Source organism: Lemur catta, chromosome 1 (assembly GCF_020740605.2).
Source record: "Lemur catta isolate mLemCat1 chromosome 1, mLemCat1.pri, whole genome shotgun sequence".
NCBI lineage: Eukaryota > Metazoa > Chordata > Mammalia > Primates > Lemuridae > Lemur > Lemur catta.
This window is the reverse complement of record NC_059128.1, coordinates 271,405,814-271,420,555: the sequence shown is the minus strand read 5'-3', so window position 1 is coordinate 271,420,555 and position 14,742 is coordinate 271,405,814. Positions and strand designations below refer to the sequence as shown.

Genomic DNA, 14,742 nt, shown 5'->3' with positions numbered 1-14,742 from the left:
AGCCCGGGCAACAGAGCGAGACTCTGTCTCAAAAAAAAAAAAAAAAAGAAAGAAAAATGGCAAGGTATACAATGACCATTGCAAATTAAAATAGTAATTCACATCATATAAATAGATTACATGAATAGAACCTCTCTATTGAACATTTGCTTTATTTTTAAAGAATGAGATAAAAGTCATTAAAACAGTTGAGATTAACTGTTTCCAGTTAGGAATGCTCTAATGTTTATGTCTTGTTTTTATTTCTCTCTTTTAAATTACATTTGATTATATGTGAATCAGTCAAGCTATATTACTAACTTTCTTTTGTGATATGCATGTTTTTTTCCTGTTTCTCATCAGGAGAAAACAAAGATATGTCTGAAACATCCTTTCAGAATGCAATGCTGAAGCCCATGTGTGAAACATTAACATATATCTCCAAGGATCAGCTCTTGAGTCACAAACTTCCTTCAAGATTGGTTGCTGACCGAAAAACAAACATGCCAGAATATCTCCAGACTTTGTTAAATACATTGGCCCCATTACTCCTCTTCAGAGCTCGGCCTGTGCAAATTGCTGTTTATCATATGTTATACAAGTAAGAATTCTTCCAGTTGAATCAGTTTACAATGATCCAAAAAAGTAGAATGTATATTTAGTTTTTACTTTTAATTATTAAAAGAAGTGAAATGAAAAAATTAATAAGAAAGCTATGTATTCAATAACAGGGACACAAGGTTGTTTGCTCTTTCAGGTTATTGTTCTCTATTCACAATTTATATTTAGATAGTTCTGGCCATAGATAGTTATTTCAGAGAAAACTCATTAAATTGGTCTTTCTGCTGTTGAACATTATTTAACAGTGGGTAATTTAATATAAAACATTTTAAAATAATGTTCTAATTTCCAGATTGATGCCTGAATTACCACAGTATGATCAGGATAATCTAAAGTCATATGGAGATGAAGAAGAAGAACCAGCCTTGTAAGGTTTTTTTAAAAAATAATTTGTTTTACTAAATTCTTATCATTCACCTCACTTATAATGTCTTTAGAAGACTGAAGCAACACAGAAGCTCTAAATTTAGAGTATAGGTTCATTCTACAGAGTGGCCCTTTTTAACTTATTTGTAAGTTATAAATGAAATCTAGAGTTCACCCAGAAGATTCTCTGTCTTAATTATTCCTAAATCACATTTTCAGTTTGCTACTATTTGGTGAAACTTTCTTCAGCCACATGGTAGCTTGTGGAGGTGTGTATCAGTTCAAATATTTATTGAATTCCACTTTGTGCAAAGTGTTAATTAAATGCTGAGAGGGGGAATACAGTTTTTAGTAAACATATTCTTAAGGAGTTTATAATCTAGCATAGATGATTTTATCCTGTAATAGAAGATTTAGATGCCAAGAAAAAGGATAAACAGCATGTTACGGGGGCATAATTAATGTCCATCAGGAAGGGAAGACTTTCTCTTGAGGAAGAGACATTTAAATTGGGCCTTTAAAGTTAGGTACCGTTATAAGACCAGAAAGACAACATAAGTTAAGGAAACATCATGTGCAAAGGCACTCAACTGAGGCATGATATATTCAGGATGTTCTCGGGGAATGTTGAGTAGTTGCCACTTAACATATTTTTTTGTTGTCAGTATCTTCCTTCACTGGAATGTAAGCTCTATAAAGGCAGAAATTTTTGTTTCTGACTATATCCATAGCACTAAGAATGTTTCCTGGCCTATAGCAGACTCATGAGTAGTGCTCATTTGTTGAATAATGAAGGAATATATGAACCAGTATGTATAGAGTAGGCAGGGTATAGTGGAAATTGAAGCTAGAAGAGTAGTTAAGGGAACAGGATAATGAATGGCCTTAAAAATGACATTGTTTTAGAGTTGGGGATATTATTTGGTAGGAGATAGGATAACCACCAGCTGATTCTGGCAATAGTATAAAGCATGAATTGCAGAAAGAGGCAAGCAGAGGTGGAGATCATTTCAGAGTTAATAGTGTGTGGAAGTCAGTGTGGAAAGTGGAGAGATTTCAGAGCTGTTATTTGTAAGATCTGTTGACCATCAGTATGGAATAGAGGAGGCTTGGTACATGAGATGGAGATGTTGAAGGTAAAGAAAGACCTAAGTGCAGAAGCTTGGAGAAGGCCCGTAAAGGGCAGGGAGAGGAAAGCCCCGAGGGAGGAAAGATCACAGAGATAAAAGGAAAGAACGAAGCCAGAGTATCATAGAGAAGAGAGTTTGAAAGGATACAAATATTTCACATTTTGAGAATCTCATAAGTATAACTGAAAGTGTAAATAAATATAGTAGTTCAATAAAGAAGAAAATTAACATGAATGTTAAATTTACTTTCCTAAAAAGAGAATACAGTCTTAGGGTTTTTTTAAAAAGCATGTAATTATGTCCTGTGTTTATCAAAGTCTTAATCCTCTCATTTCCCTTTATAGGGTGATTAAGGGCCTGGTAGGACTTAGAAGCCCTAATAGTTCTCCTGACTAGCTGAGGGATTTTGGACTAAACATATGGCTTCTCTGGATGTGTGCTTTTTTTTTTGATCTATAAAACAGAAAACTGAAATAGATATTTTCTAAAAGTATCTTTCCTTCAACTGCTATCAGCTAAGGTCCACATTTTTATAGCATGTCTTTCAGATTCTACTGTTGCCATTATGTGAAATTAGCAGTTAAAACAGGATCTACAGAGGGGAATTAAAAAAAAAAGTTTTTGGAAAATAAAGATTTTTCTAAAATGCTTAAAGTTTATAAATGCTGTCAGTTCGTTAAGGAACAAGTTATAAAGAAAACTGTGGTGTTTAATCATTGATTCTTAGGTCACCACCAGCAGTGCTGATGTCCCTTCTTAGCACTCAAGAGGACTTATTAGAAAATGTTTTGGGGTGTATTCCTGTTGGACAGATAGTTACTATTAAGCCCCTGAGTGAAGACTTTTATTATGTTCTGGGATACCTCCTTACTTGGAAATTAACACTTACTTTCTTCAAAGCTGCTTCATCTCAGGTAAGTAAATATGTGACAGTCTTTGACAACTCTATCCTTATGTGTTTCTCTGTTACTGTTCTAAATACCTTCCTTTTCTTCCTTTTGAATGAAAGGGGAAATGCCTTACGTTTTATGCCACACATTTTAATCTAACCAGCTAACTTCAGATATTCTGCTAAGTTTACTCCTGCTCCTAATTCCTTATCCTTCCAAGCACACAGTTTTTGCAAAAGTAATTAATCTCTGAAGTGTGGCTGGATCAATTTTTTTCTAGCTGAATATAATCTCCAAGTCCTTTTATTGCAGGAAATAATAGTTATATAATTTAATTTTGTACTATCATAGTAATAATTAGATCTGATTTTGGGGGGAGGTCATCTTCTCACTCTGTTGTGGAGATTTCAGTTGATCTATAACTGGACATTTACCTTATTTGAAATCCAGGGTTCAGAGAAAGATCCATGAAACATTACCTATGTAATTCAAACTATTAGCTCTAAATGGTGAAAATATCCTATCATAATTATTTTACCTAAATTATTCTAGCAGCCACTAGATGTCTCTGTTGTCTCATGTTTAGGAAGAAAGAGCTCATTTTCTGGGAAGAAACTGGAAAGATCTATTCCAGGTTTTATTTCTTTTAGGAAGATCTGCACTTAAAAAGCTCAAACTTTGATTGAATCAGCCTAATAAACTATGTGCCTTCTTTGACAGGTCAATACAAAAAGAGTTTATCACTTAATATTTAAGGTGTGATTGAATATTTATGACAATTATTTTCAATGTGATTTTTCAGAATTCTTAAATTTTATGTTGTTACTCATAATCTATACTTTGGTACAAATATATCAATCTATGCATCTTTGCATTTGTATGTCTAAAAGAAATATCAAATCACAGAGGCAACATTGATCTAGTGATTAAATAGATTCGTTTTCTTTCTCTTCAAACCTGCCACTTATGTTTGTGACTTAAGCTAGTTTTATTTGCTGATGATGTATTGTAAGAGACAATTGGGCTTCTACATCTGTTTCTTAAAATATTGTTGATCTCTAGAAAATTGCAGCAAATTAAGGCCTCAGTGTGTAAGAATAATTTTGTTCTTGTCATTTTATATTAAGAAATTAGGAAAATAGCCATGCATCATCTTTTTCATTAAGCCATATGGTGCAAAGAACTATACAGCATCCCTTATTATTGAGCCTGAAACTTTAAATTAGCTGTGGACAAATCAGAATAACCCAGTAAATAATACAAATTAGACGAATCCTGAAGTAAACTGAGATTTTTTTAAAAAACTTTAATTGGTCCTATTTCATGGGTGGTTTTAATTTTCTCCTTAAAAAAACTCCTAGCAAATCAGATTGAACTGGAAACAGAGCTCTGTGTGTGTGTGTGTGTGTGTGTGTGTGTGTTTTATAGCTTTACTGAGATACTTCACACACCGTAAAATTTACCCACTCATAGCGTACAGTTTGGTGTTTTTGGTATACAGCCGTCCCTTGGTATCCATGGGGGATTATTCCCAGCACCTCCTATGGATGCTAAAATCCACAGATGCTCAAGTCCCTTATATAAAATGACATGCTATTTGCATATAACCTATACATATCCTTCCATATACTACTTTAAATCAACTCTACATTACTTATAATACTTAATACAAGGTAAATGCTATGTAAATCATTATATTGTTTTTTTTATTTGTATCATTTTTTTCTTGTATTGTTATTTTTGAGCATTTTCCCCCCCCGAATATTTTCCATCCACAGTTGGTTGAATCCACAGACACGGAACCAGTGGCTGTGGAGGCCTAACTGTATTCATAGAGTTGTGCAACTATTGCCATTATCTAAGTTTAGAACATTTTCAACATTCTCCTTGTGATACTAACCTACAGCTGTTAGTAATCACTTCCCATTTCTTCTCAAACCCCATAGCTCCTGGCAACCACTAATCTATGTTCTCTCTCTTTGGATTTGCCTATTATTGACATTGCACATATGTGGTCTTTTGTCTCTGGCTTATTTCTCTTGGCATAGTGTTCTTAAGATTCCTAAGTGTTGTAGCATGTATCAGTACTGCATTTCTTTTTATGGCTAAATAATACACCATTATATGGATATACCACATTTTGTTTATCTGTTGGTGGACATTTAGGTTGTTTTCACTTTTTGGATATTGTGAATAAAGTTGTGAGAACATTCATGGACAAGTTTTTGTGTGTTTTCATTTCTCCTAGGTTGCATACCAGAGAGTGGGATTACTGAGTCATAGACATGTGTTTTTTAAAGCCCATCGATATGGCTGATTAATTTTTTAAAAATTGTCTTTTCTCTCCAACTTCTTATTTTGAAAAAAATTCAAACTTAGAGAAGAATAATTCAATGAAAAGTCATATGCCCTTCTAGATTTAGAAATTTTTAACCTGTTGTGCATGCTTTCTGTATATGTACTTTTTTTTCCTGATCTACTTGAAAGTAAGTTGCATACATCATGATGCTTTACCAAAATTACTTAAGCATATATCTCCTGAGAACAAGGACATATTTCTACATAAGTGTAATATAATTGGTAATACTCAAGAAATTTAATTTTGATGCAATATTATTTTTTTATTTAGATTTCCCCAGTGGTCCCAGTAATATCCTTTATAGTTTTATTTTCTTCTCTATTGAAGATTCAATCAAGGATCATGTTTACATTTGTTTGCCATATCTTTAAAAATGTCATTAACCTATAACTCTCCTACCTTCTTTTCTTTCTTGTCATTGTTTTAGCCAGCTGTTTTGTAGCCTGTCATGCAATTTGGATTTCTCAGATCATCTACTCATGATTAGATTCTGGTTAGTTTTCAGCAAGAGTACTTACTGTACAAGTTGTGATGTGGCCTCAGTTTATGTGCCTCAGAGGCACAAAATGTTGTATTTTACAAGTTGAATATCCCTTATCTGAAATGCTTGGGACCAGAAGTGTTTCAGATTTCAGATTTTTTTTTTTTTTTTTTTTTTTTTTTTTTTTGAGACAGAGTCTCACTTTGTTACCCGGGCTAGAGTGAGTGCCGTGGCATCAGCCTAGCTCACAGCAACCTCAAACTCCTGGGCTTAAGCGATCCTACTTCCTCAGCCTCCCGAGTAGCTGGGACTACAGGCATGAGCCACCATGCCCGGCTAATTTTTTTTTGTATATATATTTTTAGTTGGCCAGATAATTTCTTTCTATTTTTAGTAGAGACGGGGTCTCACTCTTGCTCAGGCTGGTCTCGAACTCCTGACCTCGAGCGATCCACCCGCCTCGGCCTCCCAGAGCTAGGATTACAGGCGTGAGCCACCGCGCCCGGCCCAGATTTCAGATTTTTTTTGGATTTTTGTAGTATTTGCATTATACTTACAGATTGAGCATCAGAAATCTGAAATCTTCCAATGAGCATCTCCTATGAATGTCATGCCAGTGCTCAAAAAATTTCAGATTTTGGAGCATAAAATTTTGGATTTTTTGATTTGGAGTGCTCTGCTTATATTGGTGATGTTAAGTTTGATTACTCAATAAAAGTAGTGCCCCCAGATTGCTCTACTGTAAAGGTAGTCTCTCAATGTATTTTAAGAATCAATTCCAAATCCTATGGCTTCATCCTTGTATTTGAGTATTCATAGTGTTCAGAAAACAGTGTCTATACTATAAGGAGATGTGTGATATAGTGGAAGAAATCATGTTAAAACAAATAAAAATACCAAAGAACTGCAAAGTAAATGTGAAAAATGCAAAAAATTACATTATTGAAGGGTGAGGAGGCATTGAAAAGCACAGGTCTCACACAGATGCCTATAGTGCTCCTAGTGGTGCCAGATTTTCCTATTTTTAAAAGAGAAACCAGAACTCCATATTTTTATATGAAATTTTGTGATTGATAAAACAACTGTGAGAAGACCCCAAAACATATTGGACTACTCATTTGTGCTGTCTATCCCAAAGGGATGCTGGAGTGTTTGATAGAGGGTGAGGTCAGCCATAAGAATGGGAGTAGTTTTAGGGCAGGAATTTGAAAGATTAAGGAGTATGGTGTGGAAAGAATGTGTGGAAGACTTGGGAGGAGAGTAAGCAAGTCATCTGTGGGAATGGTGAATAGATTTTCTTGGCTCAAACAGAGACTCCAAGTTAAGGTGAGCATATTAACAGGGACAATTTGAGAAAGATGTTAGAAATGAATGTCTAATAATGAAAGGATAGTGAGGACATCTGCTAGTTTGTGAGAAAGGAAATCTGTTATACTTTGATTTGTTCTTTTCTTCTGATTGTCTTGGTTTAGTTGGTTTTACTAACAAATCCTTTGCTCTCTACCAGCTTCGGGCTCTGTATTCGATGTACCTTCGGAAAACAAAGAGTCTGAATAAATTGCTTTATCACCTGTTCAGGCTTATGCCAGAAAACCCAACCTATTCAGAGACAGCTATTGAGCTCTCAAATAAGGACCCTAAAACATTCTTTACTGAGGAGCTCCAGCTAAGTATTAGAGGTCGGTAAGATATGTGTTTCTGTTCTGTCTTAAAGACTAGGTTCATGCTAGGTTATATTAAACTCTTCCCTGGGGCCATGGAGAATAATACCAAACCGTGGGCTCTGGCTTTGAAAATGCTGAAATGCAAGATTTTTCATATTTCTTGAAATAGGACAGATAATTAGATCTTATGGATAAGGTTGTGAAGAATTTAATACATTTTTGAAGCTTAGCATGTTGAGACTATTATCTTTTAGTCTGTAAACAAATATTTGTCGTATGATAACATTTTGTAGGCATGTAAATAAGTAGTCTTCAGTTGGGGAAACAAAGATGAATAAAATTTATTTCTTTCACTCTGGGAGCTCAAATTTTAGCTGAGAGAGTAAACGTACGTGCATCAAGCTGTACTATAATAATATAAACAATTTACTAAGAATAGGAATTTTTTAAATGCCTTGAAGATCTGAGGATGGACTGCATCTTGTGAGTATCGAGGTTGGTGTTCTAGGACTTTCACACAGCAGCTCAGCGAGCTCTGGAGAAGGTAAAGGCGGTCAAACTTCTTTTCATAATTTGTAACACGGAGAATCTTTTTGTAAATATGTGTTACATTTTATTTGTAGTTTTTCATGTGAAATATACAATGCTATTTCTAGGCAGATTTTTCAGTGTCAGTCAGGATTTTTACTTTTTTTTTTTACTTCATTTGCCATTTTTATGGTCCATTTTGAATGTGTGGGAGGATGCTAATACTCCAGAGTTTTGGTTTCTCTTGTATGTTTGTTTTATGAGCTTATGGCACAACTGTTGAGGAATTAAAGATGACTTTCTAAAGAAAATTAGAAAGTCTATTATTAGTCTGTTGTTATTCTATGTAAGAAATACATGTTATTAACCAAGAATTTGTTTTTTCCTCAGAAACAGCAACTCTGCCATACCATATTCCACACTTGGCTTGCTCAGTCTATCACATGACATTAAAAGACTTGCCTGCCATGGTTAGGTTGTGGTGGAATAGCAGTGAGAAGCGTGTTTTCAATATTGTAGACAGATTTACAAGCAAGTATGTCAGCAATGTTCTTTCTTTTCAAGAAATATCTTCTGTGCAGACAAGCACACAGCTGTTTAATGGCATGACGGTTAGTATTGTCGTGACTTTGTCTAGAAAAGTTGTTTGAACATTGGTTATGTCTATCATTGTGAATTGTAACAAAACTGTGGCCCTTGATTCAGAATTTATAGAAATTGTCCACCTTGTTTTCTGATGCTTGTGTATCAAATCTCAACATTATTTTATGTGTGGATTGAAATGGTAATATAATTTCATTTACCAACCAAAGAGCTTTTGAGCATTAGTTCATTGAAAATATACATTGGAATATTTATAGATGCCAAGCACTGTGTATCAATCACCTGGGAAGTAAACAGTTTAGTAGGGTTGGATTCCTGTCTTGTAATAACATACAGTCTAATAAAGGGAAAAGAGTAATACTGATAATGATTTTTGCATTGGAAAGTAGAAAGTGGCACATTAAGAGAAAGAGTGCTCTGTGATCTGAGTGGGAAAGGTAAGGCTCATCTGGCTGAGGGGATTAGGTGAGACTTTATGGAGGAAGATTAATTTAAGGTGGGCAGGAGTTTGTTATGAGGAAAATGAAGACAAAAGCATTTAGCATAGAAAAAATAGTATGGCAAAAGCTAAAAGCATGGAGATGAGAATGTCATTTCTGTGATTGCTCAAGTAATGATGAATAACCCAGTATTCATATAGAGTAGGGTTCCCAAAGGTAAATAGAGAGCAGACTGCTTCAACATTGGATCAGAAATATATTGGGAAAGGCTTCAAATAACAATCTAAAGTATTTAGATCTGTGTAACCACTGGAGATTTTCCATTCATGCAATAGCATGGTCAGAGTTATAATCTGTGAAATTGTTCTGACTGCAGTATATAGATAGCATGAGTTGTTGGCATAGAGCTTGGATTCAAACGAATAGTTGGGAAGAATAGTGGGGTAGACATTATGAGCAAAGGAGTAGGGCCTGAATGAGGCAGTTATCAGTGGAAATATAAAAGCAGAGGGATGTGAGAGATTTTGTGGTGGTAATTTAGCTAAACTTACAACTAGTTAATATCTAGCTTGGGGTAGAAGGAGAAATTTCAGATTATGCTATGGTTTTTAGCTTGGAAATAAGGAAGTAAGATTAAGTTTGTAAAGGATGATAATGAGTGTTTTCTGTTGAGTTTGCAGTGCTAGTATGAAAAATTCAGAAAATCAGGTATACATGTTCTGGCAGTTGATGGTTGGCTCCAAAGCTCAGGAGAATAATGTGGTGGAGAAAGACTTGGTAGACATAGAAGTGATATTTGATTCTCTGGGTCTGGAAGAGAAGGGATAATTAATAACCCATTCTGTCATTTGTCTACTCAAGAACTATTTAACTATTATGTTGTAAGCCTAATTTAATAAAACATACCTTTTTATGAGCAATGCATTTCTTTTAAAATAAGCTTTGTATGTCATAAAAATCACTATAAAACATGCCAGGTTTTATTTAAACCTATTTATTGAATATCTCCCATCAGATAAATAAAGGTGTTTGTCTGCATTTTCCTTGAATGAAGAATTTCGCTGCTAATAGTCAACCTGTCAAAATATTTTTTGAGTGAATGAAAGAAATTTGGCAAAAAAAGTTACCTTTCTTGTGTTACAGGTTAAAGCTCGAGCTACTACTCGAGAAGTAATGGCTACTTATACAATTGAGGACATAGTCATTGAACTTATTATACAACTGCCTTCAAATTATCCGCTGGGTTCAATAACGGTGGAAAGTGGGAAAAGAGTTGGAGTGGCTGTTCAGCAGTGGCGGAACTGGATGCTGCAGTTAAGCACTTACCTCACCCATCAGGTAAGTTTCCACTTACACATTTGGCTTTCCAAACTAGAAAGAGATGATCTGTTTCAAAGGACAGTTAAACACAAAATATATCTCTTCTGCCTAAGATAAAAATAGATATTAAATTTCCTTGGGTAAATGGTTTGAAAGTGCTCTGTTTTAATTTTTAAGGCTTTGGGATTTATTTTCTAGTGTTTGAGAGGGATTGACCTTTTTCCTTTGATACTGTGGAAGATGTAGGATCATATGTGATATTAAATAATTTGTTTGAAGAGAATCTTTTGAAAGATACTAGACAGATGAATTCTTTGTGAGCTACCTTTATTCTTCAATTTCAACTGTCCTTTGGCTAGAGAAGTCCTACTACTCTCAAAGACCTTTGACCTTTAATCAAATTATAAGTCCTCTTCAGTTCTGTTTGTACACTGTGATGTATCTTAGGCAATCTACAGTAAAGAAATTATTTTAAAACAAATATGTCCACCAATATTGTAGAACTGGAAAAAATCAGTTGAGAAGGTGAGATAATTTTATCATTTTTAGTTAAAAATCAGGAGAATTTAAATCTAAATGATTTAATTATTAAAAGAGTTTTATCATACAACAAGCTGAGACTATAAGACTTGAAATATTGGTTCCAAAGCCTTCAAAGTGTGTCTTTAATGGAGAAAAATTACATCTGGCTTTTAAAATTTGGGAGGTTATTTAAAAAACTAACATTTATGAAACTTGGAGATGTGAATGTAGCCAAGCAGTTTCTCTTCTTTCAGAATTGTAATTCAACTTTAAAATTTGTGAACTTGTATACAAATAATATTGGTGGTCTTCAGTGTGTAGTGACTCTTATTTTTTCTTCTTGTTAACAGAATGGAAGTATAATGGAAGGCTTAGCATTATGGAAAAATAATGTAGACAAACGTTTTGAGGGTGTTGAAGATTGTATGATCTGTTTCTCAGTCATTCATGGTTTCAATTATTCTCTTCCCAAAAAAGCTTGTAGAACATGCAAGAAAAAGTTCCATTCAGCGTGCTTGGTAAGTCTAAAGAGAAATGAACTTAACTATACTTTATATGTACACACATATACATGTATGTGTGTGTTTGTATATACATATATATGTACATAAATTAAAAAGTAACTTTGGGGAAAAATGTATATTAAACTCTTAATTGTAGTTAATGGGAAATATATTAAAAAGTAATTTTTCAAAATCTGCAAAAGATAATTACTAATTTACTGAGGCTGTGGTACCATCAAAGTACTTTAATAAAGGGGTGTTCCTAATACAGCTGTCAGCACATGAGAAATAGATGATCTTGTGATATCCAGACCATTGAGGAGAGTACAAGAATTGGAATTGGAGGCCATCTGACATCAGAGCCTGTTGCTCTTTTTAAACATCACATGGAAAAGGAGGTTGCCTGATGTTCCGCTGCTTTGCAGGAGATCTTCCTCATACTGGGGTGTGCATGAGCCTAGGTAGAAAGAATCTTAGTGGAGCCTTTGCAAGTAATAGTTGTGCTGAGTTTGGAGATAAAAATTTTAGTATTCTTCCCTTTCCACTTTATCACTTGAAGGTTACTTTAGATGTATATATGTAAGATGACAGCCTCAAAGAGTTCCTTTAACATTTAAAACCTTTTCTTTTTCAGTACAAATGGTTTACATCTAGCAACAAATCCACTTGTCCACTCTGTCGTGAGACCTTTTTCTGAGATTTTTTTGCATTGGAAGTGATCCCTGAAGTAAATCAAACAAAGTCATTGGTTTGGATCCATCGTAGAGTGTTGATTTGTGGAAGCCAGTGAGCATTACCTTTAAATAGGACCTTCTGGGGATAATTATTTTGATTAATATAATAATAATTCTGAAATCAGGTTTACTTATCTTTAGATTGCTTTGTAAATGTTTAGAAACCTTTTCTTTTACAAAAGAATATTACATATTTGAGAGAAAATATTTATATTAATGGTTTAATCTCTTTGTATATTTAAAAATAAATATGAAAAAAATCCTAAATTATAGAATTGGAATTTGTGAAAACATTGTACAACTATATTATACTGATAAACCCATTCAGTTTGTTGATCTGTGTTCTAGAACAGTCCAAATGAAGCAAAATGAATTTGGGAGAGGTGATTTACATCTACAGATACTTTAAGACTTTATTAGTTATGACAATAAAATTAGTAGTATTCTGATTGTAGATTATTTTAATGATAAAATGATACTAAGTTATTAATATGGCTTATCTTAAGCTATTTGAAGCATGCTCTGAAATCCTGTATAAAAGAGTGAAAACTGAACTTTAAGGGTGTCTCCATTTATCAAGGGTTATGAAATTCAGAAAATTAAATTCATGACACTGACCTTTTGCTTGTGGAAGAATTATTTCCATGTAGTGGTGAAATTTACATTGTAAACTTGTCAATGAATTTATTATTCAGTTTGAGTGGGTTTCCCAAGGGTGAGAATTTGAAAGAAATGATAATTATTTTATTTATAAGCAGAATGGTAGTTATTCCTCTGTTGAGAGGGAAGAAATAAATGAATAGTACTGAAACTTAAAGATTGGTGGAAAAAACAATGTTCTAGGGAAGCTTTCAATATTGTAAATAAATTTTTGCTGTTCTTACTAGGCCAAGTTACACTAAATAACTTGGGGGAGCAAATTTTTTTCAACCTTTGGAAGTGACAATTAAGGATTTTAACGCTAAGTAAAATTCAGTATAACAAGATGCAGTAGATGCAAGCCTGCCTTTTTGCCACAGCACTATTACCCTTAAAAATTGGGCCCATTAAAAAGTAATTCATGTAACCACAAAATTTGTACCCCCCTAATATTCTGAAATTTAAAAAAAAAGGTCTAAAATATAAAAAGGATGGAAATTTGGAACTTGAAATAATTTTATTGCAGTCTTCCATTACATGGGAAATAGCATATCTAATAGTGAGGTTACCTGAGAGATCAGCTAATCATCTGTGTTGCAAATGTTTAACTGGCAAAAAGCAACTCATGTCAAATAAAATTACTGCTTACTATCAACTGGGTAAAATAATTGTTACTGAAATAGTACGAATGTGGTCAGAGAATTGTAGTTGAGAGTGAGGTATTATGTATGGGTTATGGAGATCTCTTGAGTTGTATTTGTAGATACATTATCCTACCTAGTTTTGTTTGTCTCCTAAATTTTTCTGTGTAGTATTTATTATCTTCTGGCCTTGAGGCTCAAAGAGTAAGTGAAGTACAGATAGCAAAATTTTACTACCTCTTGTTAAAACCCCTTTCTTAAAATGTTCTTTTATCTGTGTCTCTCTCTGACATAATAATCCCAAAGGATTGTGTTGCTCCCCTATGAAAGTTATACATGTTTCCTTTAAAAATGGTTTTATAATAAGACTTTGTTTATGACCTTTCCAGTATTGGTATTTCTTGGCTTCTGACCCAGACCCCAAGTAGAAAAGAAAAGAGAATATTGGAGCATTGTTTTTCCACATTAGTATTAGGGCATCAGGTTCTTGGTGAAACACTATAATTAAGTAGTTATAATTAAATAACTACTCTTCATAACTTAGGACTCAATACATTTCTTTAAAATTTGTAAGCATAATTGTAAAGCTTGTTACTGTTTATATGCTAAAGAAAAAGCTTTCCAAAATAAGACTGAAATTGAGAATACCACATTAATTAAAGTTTTATTTATATAGCTTTGACAACCGTAACAAAAAGGATAGCAGCCCTTAAAATTTTAGCATAAGGACAGTTAAAAATTGCATGAGATTCAAAGCCCGTTAGCAAAATTATTAATTTAAAACCCCCCAAAGTAGATTGCAAATTTTAAAATTTATTTTTGACTCTTTTATTTATCACATGCTTTAATGTATGTACATGAGTTCTGTGGCTTAAATAATTAATATGTTATTGGTACATTTTGTGGTGTGAATAATTAATGTTATTATTTGATTGTTATACCATATGTTACCATTAAAATTCTTTTTAATTACAAAATATTTCAAATATAAAGAAAAATAATAATATAAATGCCCTTGTACTCTTCACATACTATTTTGCCATATTTGCTTCTGATTTTTAAAGAAATAAAATGTTACTCTTTTGTACTCTATCCCAGTGCCATTCTCCTCCTTCCCTCCCTAGAGCTAACATACTATTCTGAAGTTTGTGCAACTCCTGTCTATTTTATATTTTACCATGTGTTTGTATCCATAAACAATATATAGTAATTTTTTAAAATTTATATTCATGGTATCCTACTGTATATAATCTTTTGTAATTTGCTTTTTCATTTAACACAATATGCTGCTTAGTATCAGTTTAATTACCAGTTCCCCCCAC

General features: G+C 33.5%; 1 protein-coding gene across 2 annotated transcripts in view; it reads left to right on the top strand.

Moving 5' to 3' along the window:
* The window catches only part of LTN1 (listerin E3 ubiquitin protein ligase 1), a 62,218-nt gene extending 47,709 nt beyond the window's left edge, over positions 1–14,509 (top strand). The window contains exons 23-30 of one of the 2 annotated variants that reach the window (XM_045540506.1): positions 343–580; positions 893–967; positions 2,824–3,010; positions 7,334–7,505; positions 8,409–8,629; positions 10,205–10,399; positions 11,381–11,421; positions 12,041–14,509. In XM_045540506.1, coding sequence (XP_045396462.1) covers positions 343–580; positions 893–967; positions 2,824–3,010; positions 7,334–7,505; positions 8,409–8,629; positions 10,205–10,399; positions 11,381–11,421; positions 12,041–12,125 — 1,214 coding nt within the window. In that variant the 3' untranslated portion in view covers positions 12,126–14,509. Of the gene's footprint in view, positions 1–342; positions 581–892; positions 968–2,823; positions 3,011–7,333; positions 7,506–8,408; positions 8,630–10,204; positions 10,400–11,253; positions 11,422–12,040 lie in introns of both variants that reach the window. The other variant, XM_045540505.1, reaches the window with a different exon arrangement.
* The last annotated feature ends 233 nt before the right edge of the window (positions 14,510–14,742 follow it).